Below are 17,576 nucleotides of genomic sequence, written 5' to 3'. Positions count from 1 at the left end.
AATTGATGCTATCATCAACTCTACATCCACCTTAACTGTTAAATGATTGGGGGTTTTCTCCGAAGCGTTGTGTGATGCATGGATTTAACTGCTACTGCAGGACAGTGATACAAACTGGTTCATGTCAGTAATACACAAAAAAACCTGCAGCATGATTGCACCAGTGTTGTGTTTATTGTGATTGTAGGCATGGAATTTCACGGAGGTCACAGAGGCCATGGCCTGTGTTGTCCTGGTCTTGGCTTTGGTGCCCCTTCAAAAGTTTCCCAATAGACTTAAGATTTTCTAATGGGAGTGCCCTTTTCAAAATTAAAATGGCCTAATTGCCCTCTCACAGATGAAATTCCAGGCCTGTGATGGACATGCTGGGAATAAATACATTGATTTTTCTGTACAAAGTTTCTGTCCACTAAGTTCCCATTGTCTTGTCCAGTCATGACCAATTTGTTGTCTTGTTTGGGTGACGTGAGATTGTAAGTGTGAGTAGGAACTTTTCTGATGTGTCGTTGAGAAGTGGTCCATTTTATGTTTTGAGTAGTCAGCTCAAACTTGTCTGTATACATTAAAGAAAGAATGTTCATGGGACACGACACACCAAGGCCCAATTTCATAGACCTGCCTATTTTGCCTGACACATAATTCTGCTAAGCAGAAATGAGCAGGATACCAGTCACATAGGGGGTGGGCTATTGTACATATGGCATGGTAGTTTGGCTGGTAACCTTATTCTTGTAAGCATAATTTGTTTGTGCTTAAGCAGCTCCATGAAACTGGGCCCAGTTTGTACTTGACTTTTAAAGTTTGACTGAAAAGTTTGGCGCAAATTGTCATTAAAAGTCTTCTCGGAATGAATCATAACTGGTGAGAAACTCTATCTAAAAATGACTATTTTTTTCACAGAAAACCTGAACAATTCCAAGAATCAAAGTAGGCCTATATTACACTTTTAAGAAGTTGAATCTATTAAATTTGTTAAGAAAACAAAAAAAAAGTGTCTAATCATGAGGCCACACAAGTAGCTACTTCCATGCAAAGATATATTGTGATTTTCATATTTAATTTAAGTGCCAAATGTTTAAAATAATCAATCCCTGACTATTTTGCAAATTATACTTTGAATAATGTCTGGTTCAATGATTTGATTGGCCACAAGTGAGCACCCAAGCCATACTCGCCAGACTAAAGACGGTGTAGCTAAAGCGACTCTCAGAAACAAATGATTTCTCTTCGAGCAAGCTTTTGCCTAGCAACCTTGAGATGAGCAAACCCTGGTACCATTGTTCAATACACATTCATTCAGCATTGAGCAAGTTGTCAACCACTGGTCAATGTTCCATGGTTACCTATGCATTGAATACATTCTGGGTACCATGCAAATTCACCCGATGGTCGACTATAGTCGACTATAGTGCCTCACTCGAACTTGCTCATTGTGTATTGGTGTTTAAAACCATGTGACACAGCAACTGTCTTTAGTCTGAGGATTCAAAATTTTAGCTGTCACTTTTGTGAACATTGTTAAATAGCAAGTCAATGTACCAGGCAATAGTCAAATTTTTACCTCAACGAGTGTTTTTTATGATACATAAAACTACTTCAGATGAAATTATCATGGAAAAGTTCACTATTTTAAAAGCAAAATCAATTCAGTGAGAGACTTTAAATATGAAGAAATTAATAACTTGAGGAGTTTGGATATAATGACAAAACATTACCAGATAACACCTATTGGGTTGCATTGACTTTGGAGGAAGCATTGACCTAGTTTTTGTATGAAGATTTATGTTCAGATGTAAGAAAAGTTTGATACTGAATTGGCTTTTACATACAATCTTCAAAGGCTCGAAGGTCTTCTCAGAATATAAGTTTCTGTTATAAGAAACTCCTTTGAATTTTGTAGTTGTTGAGTTTTTGTGTAAAACTGCACACAAATGTATGCCAGCTTTGGAGCTGCAGCAAATTCAATTCAAAGCAAATTTCACTTCTGCAGAGTGGGCGTGTGACGCAATGACTTGCATGGACATGAAATAACTGAGTTTTTAAAACTTGCATAATTGAATTCATTTCTGTGAGAAGTACTAAACTGGTAATAAAGCATTTTTGGCAAAATAAATTCATTTGTATAATGACTGACCTTTAATTGGCTACCTACATCATGAACTTTATTTTTATCTGTCTATTTTTACTTTGAATCTGTAAAACAATGTAATATTTTCTCCCAAACTGTAAGTGTATTGTGAAATACATCGTATAAAGTGACAAATAAACCAGGTGATCTTTAATGAACGATTTCGTCACAGCCTTTGTATGTTGTCGATGGCTTTATATTTATCAAAATGATTGGATGTGTAGTTTATCTTATTGGTTTGCGATAACACCATGTGTGTATCTACTTGCCAGGTAGAGTTTGTTCTTAGAGAACTGTCTTGCTTAATTCTACTACCGCCGAGTAGAATGTTCGGGTGTTCGGGAGACTAGTTTAACCATGGAGGTAGAATTAGTTAGATTGCAGTGTTTTGTCATAGTAAAGCTGAGTTATAGGGCAACATTGTTAATGAAGATGTTTTAGAGTCACATTCTGAAAGTTTCAGCTGAATACAATACAATGTCTACAAGTATTTCTTCCCAGAACTTAATCAAACCGATCCTCATTATTTAGCAAGGTGATGGGTACCAACTACAACTCTGACCGCAGTGAAAGCAATTGGACACCAGTGAGATTTGAATCCCAAAAACTATCATTGAGTTGTGTTATGGAGATCCAACTTGCTTTGATACCAAAGTCTGATCCCATATCTGTATGGTCCACTAAAGGTATGTTATAGTTCATAATAGTTTAATAATGCAATCAACAATTCTAGAGTTCTATGTAATGTTTTTTTTTTTTTTTTACAGAATTAACGACCGTTGTCAGATGCAATTGTGTCTGGCCATGCAATACTGTCCGCTCCGGACACTTTTGCATATGCAATCGTGTCCGGGGCTATGCAAAAACCGTCCGGCGGACATGTACATGACTGTCATGTATGTGTGAGCGGAAGCGAGCGTGCATGCACTGAACCTATAGTATGCAGCATGAGTATTCACCTATTTTATGATTGCAGCGAATACCCACTTAGCTTGTGGACACAACTGCATATGCAAAAGTGTCCGGGCGGACATGACTGCATATGCAAAAACGTCCGGCGGACATTGTTGCATATGCAATACTGTCCTCTGGATGGTATTGCATAGAGGACATTATTGCATGCGACACCGTTGTTCAATGTATGGCTTTGGCTTAGATGTGTGTTTTCAACAACATGTCTGAGCCGCAGTAAAACGGAATTCGACTGTGCAAGTCTAATTAATAGCTGTTTTCGACTACAGAGGGCGCTATTATCCACATGGTCAATTTTGTCTGCTTGGAATTCTTCATTCACTCTCTCTCGTTTGGACACAAACCAAGTAAGTTTTGTTATTATTTTCGTGGATTTCGTTGACCTAAATGAAGTTGATAAACTGGCAGTCAGATATGGACATCCTTGCCACACAAATGTTAAATATTATTAAGCTCAACCAGGACTCATTTTGCAAAAAAAGAAAGAATCATTTTCTCAATCTAAACAAAAATCAAACATTTATTTTTGATTTTGAATTTGATCTATTTTTGGGGTATAATAATGCATTATGTATGCATGTATGAAATTGCCACTATTATAGTAATTAAAGCCATTATACACTTTCGGCACAGAAGAAAAGGAAAAGTTCACAGATTTACAAATAACTTACTTATATAGTTTATAGGGTTTACTGAAGGTAATGGTGAAAGACTTCTCTTGAAAGATTTCTCTTGAGTCTTGAAATATTATTCCACGAAATGCTTTACTTTTCGAGAAAACATCAAAACAATTATAAATTCTCATTGTAGAGAATTACGGACTTATTTTAAACACATGTCATGACACTGCGAAACGTGCGAAAACAAGGGTGGGTTTCCCCGTTATTTTCTCCCGACTCCGATGACCGATTGAGCCTAAATGTTCACAGGTTTGTTATTTTATATATAAGTTGTGATACACGAAGTGTGGGCCTTTGGACAACTCTGTTTACCGAAAGGGTCCAATGGCTTTAAAAGTTCTGAGAAGACGACATGAGGAAAATCAGATATTAAATCAAATTGTTTATAAAATTATAGTTTACATTATTTACGTTAATTTTTAAAACAAAAATTTGGGTTTGGGTACTACTACTACGTACAGTACATGTAGAACTCTACTAGTACTAGTACCCAAACCCCAATTTTGTTGTCGCCTTGGATAACTTTCCGTATGGCGCCACCACCTTTTCAATCATTTTTACAAAAAGGGATATCTCATTGAGGTAAATTAGATACTATATTATTTCATATTGAATGAAAAAGTGGTGGCGCCATACGGAAACTTTTCCGTCGTCTTCTCAGAACTATTATTAGATTAAAGTACTATTAAGAACTATTAAGTACCAAGTACTACAACTTAGTAAACTGAACTAACCCCCATCCCACTGCTATTGCCACTTTATTCTGTTTGACTCATTGAGTCAACTGGTCAATGACATTGTTGCTGAAAAACAAAATTACATTTCCATCTATTTGTTGAGTATATATATCTTTTAGTAAGTACAGACTAGCCTACCTAAAAGCTAAATAAAGATAAAATCTTAAACTTATTGAATGAAAAAGTGGCGAATGGATATGGAAACTATTAAGAGGATGGAGGGTAAAAATGGGTAATGATTATATATAAAATATAAGTAAAACAATTAAATTGCAGGGCTCAAACTTTCAACCGGACAAGTCTGACGGTCTTAAGGTTTTGTTTAATATTAATTAAAGAAGAAAATGCAGCTAGGACTGTTTAATCATGTCTGAACAAAACAAAATATGAGAGGAAACTATTTATATAAAGTTAACTTGCTGGTAAATAAAACCATGTGAAAATCTCATTTGAGTGAGTTTTGGCTCTGAAACAAAAAAATGGTTTGGTTGAGTATCATTTTAAGGTCTAGGGAACCCAATTCCGCCACTTAAGAAACTTTGAGCAAAACCCTACAGAGTTTTTCAAAAAGCATGAGACTTGCTTTGTCTAAAAATACACAGAGAATCAACTGAAGTGTTACATCGCAACGGCAAAATAACAATAAAAGTAATTAATTGCTTTTAGGCAGTGAAGCTTATTTTAAGATAGAGTTCCAGTTGGCCAAACAAACATAATATAAATACGCAGAGAATCAACTGAAGTGTCACGTTGCAATGGCAGATAACAACAAAGCTAATTAATTAATTGCTTTTAGGCAGTGAAGCTTATTTTTAGATAGAGTTGGCCGAACAAACATAATATAAATATGCAGAGAAACAGCTCAAGTGTCACATTGCAACGGTAGAACATCAGCTTAATGAATAGTTAATTTCTTAGAAAGGCAGTGTTCTAAGCTAATTTTATTTTAGATAACAATGGCCAAACATAACTAACCGGGCAAAATGGGTCAGCTGACACGTCTTTGTTCTTTCACCACGCAGTATTTTGCTTTTTTGCATATATTATTAGGCTATTGATGAAAGACCAATACAATACATGTAGGCCTAATGGGAAACTTTAGACTATCTGCCAATCACCAAGAGAGGGCGCTCTTCACCAGGTAATGTCAACAACTTAGAAATAGGAGAAGCATGAGTGATGGTCACTGACAGCAAATACCTTGTGTTTTGCATGTTTTTGATTTTGTAATTTAGATTTAGCCAAACTGTATTTTGTTTTTCATAACACATTGCCAGCATAAACCAAACTGTTCTGAAACAGGACGTACTGGACACAAGTTCCCCAAGGATAACAAGCGGTGTGCATGAGTTTTGGGGAGTGTTTCTTCTAGGGTAATTAGCAAAAATTCCAAAATGGTGACCTACCAACAATTGAGAAGAAATCTGAAGTTTAGTTGTATGACAATGTGTCTGACTTAATTTTCAAGAGGCTGAGAGACTTCTAAATATTTTTGGAGTATTTTTGAATTTTTAGCATTTACCATTGTTTGCTATAGGAGTTTTGCACCCTTACCTGGTAGGTCTGCTGCCCTCTTGTGGCAGAGCTTTCAAAAAGACTCCCATTCGCAGAAGAACAACTCGAGTGTTAAGCTTGCCAAGGGCAGATGAAAAATCATACAATGAAGAAAATTTAAATGAAGCAGTGAAAATGTAAAAATTGCCATTGAGTTTCGACACCCATGAGTGACAAAACAGGTCTTTCTTTTCAGCTGTGCCCTGGCCACGCATCTAGAACTCTCTACCATTAATCTTACATGCAGCTCAGTTTTTAGTCAACTCCTCAATTCAGCTATAAACAGACCAATCCAAGCCCGATCATCGAGTAGCTTTGCTCGTCTTTTTACAAGTGCAATGTTGGCATTTCAGACTTACAAATTGCAGGTTTTGAAACATAGCAGGATATGTCATTCCATCCTTGAGTACTAGGTCGAGCCTCTGCGCAGTGTTCACTGCCACGGTAATTTGATGGCTGACCCTCTCCCCACTCCAGGTAGTTAACGACAGTCGTTCCATCCTTACATTCCCACTCGCCTGGAAATGAAGAAAAATTTACAATTTATAATGTAGATCGGCCACAATATTTTTCATTTTTCCTGCAGAAAATCAGGGGACAGAGCATTTCTGTTGCAAGCCCTAGGAGGTGGATTTCCATTCCACACTCCATCAAAGGTTGTAGTCCGTTACCATGTTTAAAAGGTCGCTGAAAACATACTTTTTGAATCAGTAATTCTCGCCCGGCATGGCCTGCAAATTCTCGTCACAAGAAAACCAGCTTTTGCTTGACTTTCTTTGCCCCAATGCTGCAGCCTTTGCTTGGTTGTAGCTTCCTTGGTTGTAGTTTCCTTCTTGGTCTCTGATTTCATTCCCATTGTTGTTGTATTTTCTTGTCATTCTCTGAGCGCTTTGAAACCTTACGAAAAAGCGCTGTGTAAACGGTGTTACTTTTGTTAACATTAATAAGTAAAGCACAGAGCATTGACGGAGGGGTCATGCGCCATTAGGAAGCCAGCAGAAATGACATATTAAAAACCAAAGAAATTTTTTGGGTGTTGGAGAGTTTAGCTCTGTTGCATTAATTGAAGCGGACTAGGCGAGTGGTAAATTTCACTAGTTGCCCAGGCCTAGTTCTCTCTCATTTTAAAGTTAAAAAGTAGCAATAAATTGTTGAGTTTTAAAAGCAAGAGTTACCTTCTTTTTGGAGATCATTACAGTTGATCCAGAAGTACCATTCAAAAGTCTGCAGAAACTGTAGATCGCTCTTAGAATGCGGTGCAGTCATGAAGCCTCCCATTTGTGCACACTCCTCTTTGGCTTGAAACCACGTTAAGGGCTTGGTAGTTTTGTAGCAGTTGCCCCCGGACTGTTTCCAAGTCGGAGGGCATGAGGATGAGGCAATTATGTTGGAGGCTGGGCATGCCTGGTTTGCTTGGCTGTATCCAATCGTGTACAGTATGAATAAAGTTTTCGGATTTTACACTGTAGGCCTGAGATGTCTTTGTCAAATGATGGATGGGAATAAAACGGTCATCACAGATGACCAACAAACCCCTTGAAGAGAGACAGAGTGATGAAGTCAATAAGAATGAAGAAGTTGTTTTTGAGGTTCAGACAACATGAAAGAACTTGCATTACGTAGTTGTTGGGAGTCGGATTTGACAGTGTTTATCTGTCGTTTAGATAAACGGTGGCTGCATATAAAACGTATTGCAATTAGTTAAGCTATGAAATCTTTAATGGGCTGTGACTGACTCGGGTTGCCTAGTAACATTTATGGGCTCTTTATTGTGATAGGCTGTTGAGTGTTTTTACTTGAAGTAAAAGTTGACTTGTTTTTTTTCCTTCATTATTAAAGGCCTAACAATGTAAGCGCTGGCTTGAGAGTAAATTATTAATAAAAAGGATCCAAATTGGTCTTTTGTTGCCATGGCCTTTTGTTGCTAACTTGCTGGTTACTCACGGTGTTCGAAGCAATGGGCCAACTGTTATCTTCCTCAGCTCCCTGGGGAATATACAGCCCTGGCGTTCGAGAGTCATTTAAAAACACAATATACATTGTAAACCTCTACCCTTATTAGTTTCATTGAAAGGGAATTTCCATTCAATTATTTCCTTAAAAATGACAATTTGGGGCACATCATTATTGAGCCAAAAAGACAATGAGTTGGTTGTCCTTGGGAATGAGAAAAAAAAACAGATCAATAACGGACTGTGCAAGTCTCTTGCCTGATACTGGTTAAAATATGCATGTTAAGTGTTTTTCCATCACATATTAAAACAGTATAACAAGATAATGGTATTGTGTGGCAGTGACTAGTGAATTATTTTAGAGTTGCATGGTCACACAAAACAGACCCGGCAAGGCTGAAATAACAGCACTTTATTTTTTTAATCAAATTTTGTTCGGGGGGGGGGGGGGGGGGGGGGTAGGATTTCACTGTTCAACTGTTGCAGTTTTCGTAATATAGGGGGCCTAGACACAACATGTACATGTAATGACATTCTACAAAATCAGCAGGATTATGGGGTTATTGTTGATTGGTTTTTTTTTATTATGAAAATAAATGTAAACTGTGTGTGTATTTGACATCATTACAAAAATACTTGTTCCACTTGAATTTCATGCCTTGAATTTCATCTTTGATAGGGCAATCCATTTTCATTTTACAAAAGGGCACTTTTATTGGAACATCTTAGAAGGTCTTATGGAAAGTTGTTGGAGAGGCACAAAGACCAAGGCCTAATTTCATGGCTCTGCTTACTGCCGAATTTTAAGCTTACGAGCTCAGAAATTCTCCGCTTACGTCACAAGCGCCAAATTTCTGCGCTAGCTTTGTAAGCGTAGAATGCCTAGTAATGTGGGGTACGCACGCGCAGAATTCCCTGCTTCCATAAGTGCTGATTCTGTGCTTACGGTAAGCAGAGCCATGAAATTGGGCCCAGGTACAACAGAGGGGCCATGGCATCCATGTAACCCCAAGCCTAAATACTTCATTTGTGAATACTGGATACTATAGGACTCCAGTATTATTTGATCTGCCTTGTATTTGTAAGTTAGTTGAATGCATTAAATAATGTACCCTCTTTTTGAACCACTTCTGTGTTTGATTTCTGACAGATTGAAGATTTAGATTTTGATCGGTGATTTGAAACCAGAGCGGATTCCGACCATGGAGAAAGAGAAAGATGAGAATAAAGATGAGGGGGACATCTTGGCTCATAACCCAAGAGGTAAGGTCCTGCAGGGCTGTATGCTTCGTTTTTGAAAGGGCAAGGGCACCAAGGCATTTTCTCTTTGGCAAAGGGCACCCTATGAGGAAATTGTAAATTTCTACTGGAGCATTTCAAGGGCACCAAGGCAATGACAATGCCTCCGTGAAGTATCAGGCCTGGTCCTGTCGGAATCAGACTTGAGCTACATCTATGGCTGTGACAACATGGACAATGTTGAAGATTCAGCACTCTTATCCAAAACCACTTCCAAAGTCGTTCGTCTAAAAAGAATTTATGAAGTGACTGATTTTATTATAAGTGATGTTTGAAGCTTTGCATTGTACATATGATCACAAAAGACTTGCAACTCTAATGAGTAAACTTGCGAGTACAATCATGTTTAAACCTCTTCTGAGAGAAATGTTGGCAGGGATGAACGGACTCGCTTAATTTCTGGAGATTCTATCGGCGATTTCTTGCCGTCTTTGGAGAGTGACTTTGATCCAACATAGAATCTGTCTAATGACTGTTTTAATGTTGCTTGTTTATCACCACATTTGATTTCATTTACTGCTCAGCAATCAATGTTGCTGAATTTGCGGGGGCAAGAGCTGCCGAGCTCAAGACCATGACAGAAGCCGTCATGATGATGGGAGGGATGAGGAGAACATTCCAGAAGCTGCCTCGCCATCTCCGTCGGCGTGCCATGAGCCATGATCTACGACGACTCCCCAAACGGCTGAGAGAATCTGAGGAAAGAGCTGTAAGTGTTGTTTAAATGTTGATTGAAAAATCTGTCTTAAGGCTATGGCTTCATTTAGGCATACATACTCTATCAGAGGTCCAATTTCATGACTTTGCTCACCAGCTCACTGCGGAATTCTGTGATGACCATTCCGCTTACAGGAAAAGCTGTGTAAGTGAAGAATGCAGAGTAAACTGGAGAATACACACTCACAGTCTGTGAAATACTCTGACGTAAGTTCGAATCCTGGTCATGAGATGGGACATTGGACTGTTGGTATCTTGAAACCCTGGTGTTTTTGGTTCACATAGTGAGCAATCTTGTTTACAGGCTTCTTCAGGCTTAAGTTCAGTTATGAGGCGTCCTTGGTTTTACAACCAGAAGCATTTAGTGATAAACAGTATAAATAACAATAGTAATTAATCCAATTTTAAAAAGTTAAAGGGAAGGTACACTTTGGTAGTTACTCAAAACAAATATTAACCTAAAAACTGACTCGGTAACAAGCATTGGAGAGCTGTTGATAGTATAAAACATTGTGGGAAACTCCCTCTGAAGTAACGTAGTTTTTGAGAAAGAGGTTATTTCTCACTAAAACAGTAAAAGACTTCTAGCTAGAAGTCTTTTAACCCTATCTGAAAGCACACAAATTCGTCCAACAAGGGTGTGTTTTTTTTCATCATTTTCTCGCAACTTCGATGACAGATTGAGCCCAAATTTTCACAGGCTTGTTATTTTATGCTTATGATGGGTTACACCAATTGAGAAGACTGGTCTTTGACAATTCCCAAACGTGTACCTTCCCTTTAAGGCTCCGTTGGAGTTGTTTCTTCGTTTTGTTGATACAAGCGGGACTTGCACAGTCTACAATTATGACTTTGTTGATATATTGTACTGCAGGACTAAACAATAAGTCCTTATCGTCACCTAACAGGGAGCCAGGCATACCACTCTTAACATAGTCCAATAAAGCTACCATAAACACCCCCCCAAATTAACTTGGATTTTTATCCGCATACAGATGAACAAGGGAGCAAACAAAAAGACCGGTCGAGGGAAAGAAGGTGATGGAGAGACGTCTGCCCCGGCCAAAAGATCCCGACGCCATCGTCGCCGACCAAGCAATCTCAGAGACGAGTACCAGCGAAGACAACGCAGCAACACCTGGCTAGAGACGCACATCTGGCACGCGAAACGATTCAAGATGGCGGAGCTTTGGGGTCATAGGTTACCCTTGCATCCGTCGGATAAAAGTGTTAGAGCAACATACAGGTATGTGTGGTAACATTCGGTTTGATTCTGTTGAACTGAGGATTGCCCTTGTAATCTGATTTTGCTTTAACCATGGAATCAGGCATGCCACCATAGCAGATTGGGTGTTGATGGCCTTAGAATTTGTTAGAGTGATGTGCATTTGAGTTGGTGTTGTGGTATCTTTCTTCGTCTTCCGTGACTGCTTGGGTTTTCTCATGGGCTTCCTCCCACATCTTATAAAGTGAAACTTTCCTCTTTGTCTTCTCTTCATGGTGTTCTTGGCTTGTTCAACTTGTTCAATGTACCTTTTTTATTTTGTTCGCAGAGCTTTGGTGAAACACTGCCTGATCCAGGATATATCCTACATGAAAGTGATTGAAGTTTCTGGCCAACAGGGACACACCCTTAAAGCGCTATCTCACCTTACAAGCCCATCAACAGGTATGGCACATTGTTATTCATCAAAGGCCGAGTGTCTGGCTTGGTCATTTTTTATTCTCCCCTTTTCAGTGATTTTTACCACTTCGTGGAATCATCCCCATTTCATTTGCAGTGATTCCACAAAGTAACAAAAGTTCTTTAGTAATGCGTGCCATATGTACTTAATGTTGACTTCAATTTCAGGTTTAACCTGCGCAGCCGCATCCTATCTCAGTGGCCAGCGCCACGGAGACACTGTTCTCTACAAATACGATCAGTTTCCAGAGGGTGCTCTAGGTCCTGTCAACTTTCTCTGGAGAGCCGAGGGTGGCTTTAAGAGCTCTTCAAAACCGGAGGAGACTACGACTGTAGATCAGGAGGGAATGTTGTCAGTGAGGAAAGCGAATAAGTTGGAGGATAGCTCAGTGAGGCAGCTGTGGGTGTGGGCCCATCCAGCTTGTACTGAGGTTTTGGTCAAGGAACTCCAAACTGCGTGTGAGAACGAGAACAAGAATGCTGGTAAGTGTCAGCTGTTGGAGACAGTGAACAGGACTTGTTATGAGCCATTTTGTGAATTAACTTTATATAATGTTTGGTACAATGACTGAACTAGTCGCAGGTTACTCCTTAAATTCCTGGTGTTTCTGGCAGTGGCTGCTGAATGCGTTGCTGCACCTTGTAAACCCTTGTAAGGTACGATATAAATGGGTCTCAGAATTCAAAACATCGCTCTGCTTATCCTGTTGAAAAACAAATAATGAGTGATCTTATCGACGCTAGGGGTATGATCAACCGCTATAAAAGTCTATTAATACTTTCAGTTCCAATGTCGTTCAGGTACAATTTTGTTTTTGCACTCAAAAAGTTTCATCAATTGTACATGTATGACCCATTGTATACATCTTATAGGGTACTATTACTCAAGAAATACTATTGACTTTGGGATTTTTTTGTTGAGAAAGACTTTTTGTTTATATACAGAATTAACAAAACTCAGAACAATGGTAATTTTAGGTTCAAAACGCAAAGAAAAGCAGGCACTGAAAAAGTTAAAGACACTTTTGGTAATTGACCAGTCTTCTCACTTGGTGTATCTCAACATATGCACAAAAATACGAACCTGTGAAAATTTGAACTTAATTGGTCGTCGAAGTTGCGAGATAATAATGGAAGAAAAACACCCTTGACACACGAAGTTGTGTGCTTTCAAATGCTTGATTTCGAGACCTCAAAATCTCATTCTGAGGTCTCAAAATCCAATTTGTGTAAAACTACTTCTCTCTCCAAAACTGCGTTACTTCAGAGGGAGCTGTTTTTCACAATGTTTTATACTATCAACAGCTCCCCATTGCTTGTTACCAAGTAAGTTTTTATGCTAACAATTATTTTGAGTAATTACCAATAGTGTCCACTGCCTTTAATTAATTAATTTAAAATGTTTTTCTTGATTTACCAACGTTTGAATCTTTCTCTCATTATTCCAGATGATAAATGTAACAGCATCACGGTGAAGCTGCTTGAGGATTCCCCACTACGGTTCCGACTCCAGGGACCACTGTGTCATCCAGTTCTCCTAGATACCCTGAAAATAGCAGACACATCAGGCACGCCAGACTCCACTAGTAGTAACCAGCCTAAGAAATGGTGGGAAACCTACTACTCAGTAAGTAGCCCATATCCTTTGTTTTTTTAATACACCTTACAAGGCAGTACGGCCACTTCGAGGTGAGGGCTAAACTTAATTGATTTGGGATAGTGACACAAATCAAAGTTTTACTTTGTATAGACCGTATTGAATATGACGTCACCGTTGAAATATCTGACCTAGAAATCGAACTGGGAATGCTGCGTGCGTCGATGATGTACGCGTTTGGACGCGCAATACGGTTTGCCCTACAAGATGGCGACTTTTCATAGCAACAAGGGGTTATTCAATCGATCTCTTCCGCCCATTCAAGTTTTTGTTTAAATTTGGTTATAGAGTGATGTATGCATTGGTACGGAGGGTCTGGGTTCGAATCCCAGAGGTGGCTTTTGTGAGATACGCTCTCTGCAGGTTGCACCCAGTACCTGATGCATACATTATAGGTATTTTAGTTGGAAACTGTTTCTACAGTTAATATTTGAACTGGGGTTTTTTTGACCCCATGTGTGCTGATGCCACACAGGTTATGGTGTGCATCTAACCACACACTTATTGCCTTAGTAATGTGCACTGTACAGGAGTAACAAATGGGTGAAACCGACTCCCAAAACTTTGTCCCTATTATGTTGAGTGTAATTATAATTATCCCCCTGATTGTTGTACAAAATCTGCCTGATTGCAAGATGCATATGTTGGCAGCTCTGCAATAAATGTACTTATATCCTTATTAAGCATGAACTGTTTATTTTTGATACTAATTTCTCATAGAATCCAGATAAGGTTCACATCCAGTCGGAGCAGTCTTCTACCTGGAACACTCTTCATGGAATCCAGAAGACCGCTGTCCTACCACCTCGCTGTGTCCTCGCCTTGACTGTCAGAGACCCTCGAAATCTCCTACCCATCAAGAAGCGAAAAGTTATGCCAGACCCAGAAGAATTTGTTGCTACTGGTGAGTTTAATGACTCGGTGTGAAGATAACTATTAATATTAATAATAATAATAATAATAATAATAATAATAACTCTATTTATAACGCGCCTTTTGCCAAAGGATACAAAGCGCCAGGTAGTATTACTGCAAGGATTGGGACAAGGTGCTGTGGTGCAATATGCTGCCAATCCAGCCAGGAACACCGGGGCGAACCCCTTTATTTCATTTTGGGTTGAGTCAGCAAACTGGGACTGCCCTATTAGCCAGGGATCACACCCAAGTTTACAATTCAACATGGGAAGCGGCAGTACTTGGTGGGACCCAACAACAAAAAGAAAACACACACCTGTAAAAAGTTAAGCACAATCAGTCATTTGAGTCGCAGGAAAAAAGTGGGGAAAAAACCTTTAACCATTTAGCCACTGGACCGCCCAGCCACCTAAAGCGATACACTGTATTAGGAAACCTCGCTATAGCTTTTGTTTGTAGCAAATAAGAAACATCAAAATAAAACTAGGTAGTTAATAGTATGCCTACGCATTGGTGAATCCGTCTCGTTATTTATAGATCATTATTAATTTGTCTCTTCACAGTTGACTTGACGAAGCTAATGATGATGAAATAATTTAGCACTTACCCAACAAAACGCTTATAATCAGCATTGAGCCAGATAAAAGCCTTGAAAAGCTATTGTATCCATTTTATCATTATACAAAAATAATCGCCATAAATATTATCGTAGGTTTTTTTATTGTTCCCCAATGAGGACTTGTACAAATATTACCGAAAGGGTCAAAAATTGTGTGTTTAATTATAAATAATAAGCCTTGGCTATCTTTAAAAACTTTGAACTACGATTTCAGTAAAGTTACTGCAAGAATCTTGAAAAGAAAAACAAAATTATTTCGGCAAACTCGGGCGGTGCAGGGACTAGAGGGTTAATGTTTTCACTGTTTTCAAATATTAAGTTTCGGACTTGCAAGATCAAAACAAATTTTTTCCTCATTTCTAAAAAACTGTTGCATTTCAAGCAAAAATATTTTGGAGGGAACTTGCTATATTATATCATGTACATGGTGTGCAAATCTGTATTTGTTTTATTGTCTTGTAAGAGTATATCTTGTATGGTTTTATACTGCATGGTTTTATAGTCAAGAAAATTATTTGATTCCAATAAACTATAAAATAAATGTGTTGATGAAATATTTTTCTCTTCAGATTGCCTACCAGTCAATACCCTGCATGGCTTCCCTGCATCAGTGTCAGTATCACCCATCTGGGATGAATCGGTGCAGAAGGCTGTGAAATCAACCCAGGTACCAGTACACAAGCTGAACAAGATGAGGGCAGAGCTCCTGGTACCCGGCACGGAACTCAGCCTGGGGCGTGAGGAATCTCGCATCCCAGTTCTGCTACTGCAGTACCCAGGGGTTACTCACTCTGCCGGAATGGCAACCACCACGTCCTCAAAACAGCAGGGGGTATCCGAGTTAGGCAGTGGATGGGATCTGATCTTACCCAGCGGTTGGGGGATGGCCTTCTGGGTGGCGCTGATCTACCGTGGAGCCAGAGCCTCTGGGCTTCTGCAGTCTCGCAGCTGCGCTCTCCAGCAGGGATTCCACCATTTCCCGCAGGGGTATCCTGACACAATGGCAGGGCGGGAGCACGAGGAGGCAGAAGCCAAAGAGTTGACGAAGAAATTCAAAAGATGGCCGCCGGCAAAGAGACCCAACTATGGAAAGCTAGGAGTGGTATCTCCTTTCCAGTGTCCCTGGACGGAGCTTTTGAATGAGTGGAGGGATGCAAAGCTGAGAGTAACAGAAGCCGAAGAGGAGCAAGAAATTGAGGTAAAACCCCCCCTCAAAGGAATGGATGAGGCCAAGGAACTTGTAAGTAACACAGAACTCCCATTTTTTGTTCTACGTGAGAAATTCAAGTTAGAAAGTTTAAATAAGTTCTTGGTAGCAAATCAATGGCCTCCAAGAGTTTCAAAAGATGCCAAGTCAACCAATCAGATCTTCCAACCTGCTGGAGTTGCAGTCTTTGACGCTAGTATGGTGGCCTCTAATGGACATGCTGAAAAGATTAAGGAATCTCCACGAGGCCATCCAGAAAGTTCGCTAAGCGAATTCATGAGTGGGTTGCAGGAGAACTCGGATAAGACCCTCGTTGGTGTGAAGTTGTGCATGGTCAACAGAGGAGTGCCGACCCCATACGCAATGATTTGCCTCCCGAGCGCAAGCGACCTCGCAGCGTTCTCATTCGACCCCAAACACTGCCCAATCGAACCTATCTACAAAGAGTGCATACTACCAAGGACCACGAAAAAAGAGAAGATAAAGAAACGGAAGAACAAGTCGAAAGATGAGCTGCAAGAACCTTTGGAGATTTTCCCTAAGAAAAAACTCTTGGATTCAAGCATTCGTCGGATTATCGGTTTCGTCACCGACGGCGCTCATACGTTTGTCTCAGGCAGTGGCCGAGGAGTTGGTTACTGCTGCATGCTGGGATTGATGGTGCTGTTGGAAGAGCACCCTCCAGGTCAAAGAGCCTTAGTCCTTGTCAGGGACACTAAGACGGTGCAGTATCGGTTTGCTTATCTGGGAGTCGTTACCTAAAGTTGGATTCGCATAAGTCAAATCTGAGTAATTGGTGTTGCATTGTATTCATCCATCGCTTGATGATACATGTACAAAATCACCTTTTTAAGCATATATTTTGAATATTTTTTGATAATTTTTGGCCAGCAAACAGCTCTTACATGTACATAGCGCAATTTCAAAGAAATAATCGTTGTGCATCGAACACCGTGGTCACTGTGCCATTTATTAACATAAATTATGTATACAGCCAGTGCTGCCAAAATATGTAGCGCACTGCCAAATATGTAGCGCACTAAGCTAATTTGCTCACATGAAGCATCTCTGCCCTCACAGGTACCCATTTACCCCTGGGTGGAGAGAAGTCATTATACAGATAGTCTGTTACTTGATGGCACGAGTGTCACGACCAGGATTTGAACCCACACCCTGATGACTTGGCCAGCAGGGCCACATTTCATAGAGCTGCTAAGCACGAAAGTTTGCTTAGCATGGAATTTCTTCCTTGATAAAAACAGGATTACCAACCAAACTTCCATTTGTTGCATATTGCTTGTTACTGGCATTCAGCTGTTGTTTGTTTATCCTGAAAATCACTTGAAAATTTGGTTGGTCATCCTGTTTTTATCAAGGCAAAAATTTCATGCTAAGCAAATTGTTGTGCTTAGCAGCTCTATGAAATTGGGCCCTGAACTTCATGCACTAAACCAT

The 17,576-nt window shown here is 39.6% G+C and overlaps 2 protein-coding genes across 2 annotated transcripts; one reads left to right on the top strand and one right to left on the bottom strand.

The window, feature by feature from the left end:
- Positions 1 to 3,370: 3,370 nt before the first annotated feature.
- On the top strand, positions 3,371 to 17,307 carry LOC117304837 (ribonucleases P/MRP protein subunit POP1-like). The gene is made up of 9 exons (XM_033789453.1): positions 3,371 to 3,447; positions 9,174 to 9,286; positions 9,847 to 10,031; positions 11,035 to 11,285; positions 11,593 to 11,708; positions 11,892 to 12,206; positions 13,172 to 13,350; positions 14,101 to 14,284; positions 15,484 to 17,307. Exons 2-9 carry the CDS (start codon positions 9,226 to 9,228, stop codon positions 16,881 to 16,883), a joined length of 2,691 nt encoding a protein of 896 aa, XP_033645344.1. The 5' UTR covers positions 3,371 to 3,447; positions 9,174 to 9,225; the 3' UTR covers positions 16,884 to 17,307.
- On the bottom strand, positions 6,072 to 7,517 carry LOC117304741 (galactose-specific lectin nattectin-like; the record flags this gene model as incomplete). The annotated part of the gene is made up of 2 exons (XM_033789342.1): positions 6,072 to 6,589; positions 7,247 to 7,517. Coding segments are annotated over 2 exons (462 nt in total), but the record flags the coding sequence as incomplete, so codon positions are not given.
- Positions 17,308 to 17,576: the final 269 nt, after the last annotated feature.

This window comes from Asterias rubens, chromosome 21, assembly GCF_902459465.1.
Source record: "Asterias rubens chromosome 21, eAstRub1.3, whole genome shotgun sequence".
NCBI classification, from domain to species: Eukaryota; Metazoa; Echinodermata; class Asteroidea; order Forcipulatida; family Asteriidae; genus Asterias; species Asterias rubens.
The sequence above is the reverse complement of the archived record's forward strand: the minus strand, read 5'-3'. Positions and strand labels throughout refer to the sequence as shown.

Coding starts and splice junctions, on each gene's coding strand:
- LOC117304837 (XM_033789453.1), top strand. CDS start 9,226: ATGGAGAAAGAGAAAGATGAGAATAAAGATGAGGGGGACATCTTGGCT. Junction 11,709..11,891: donor CCTTACAAGCCCATCAACAG/GTATGGCACATT, acceptor CTTCAATTTCAG/GTTTAACCTGCGCAGCCGCA. Junction 12,207..13,171: donor GAACGAGAACAAGAATGCTG/GTAAGTGTCAGC, acceptor TCATTATTCCAG/ATGATAAATGTAACAGCATC.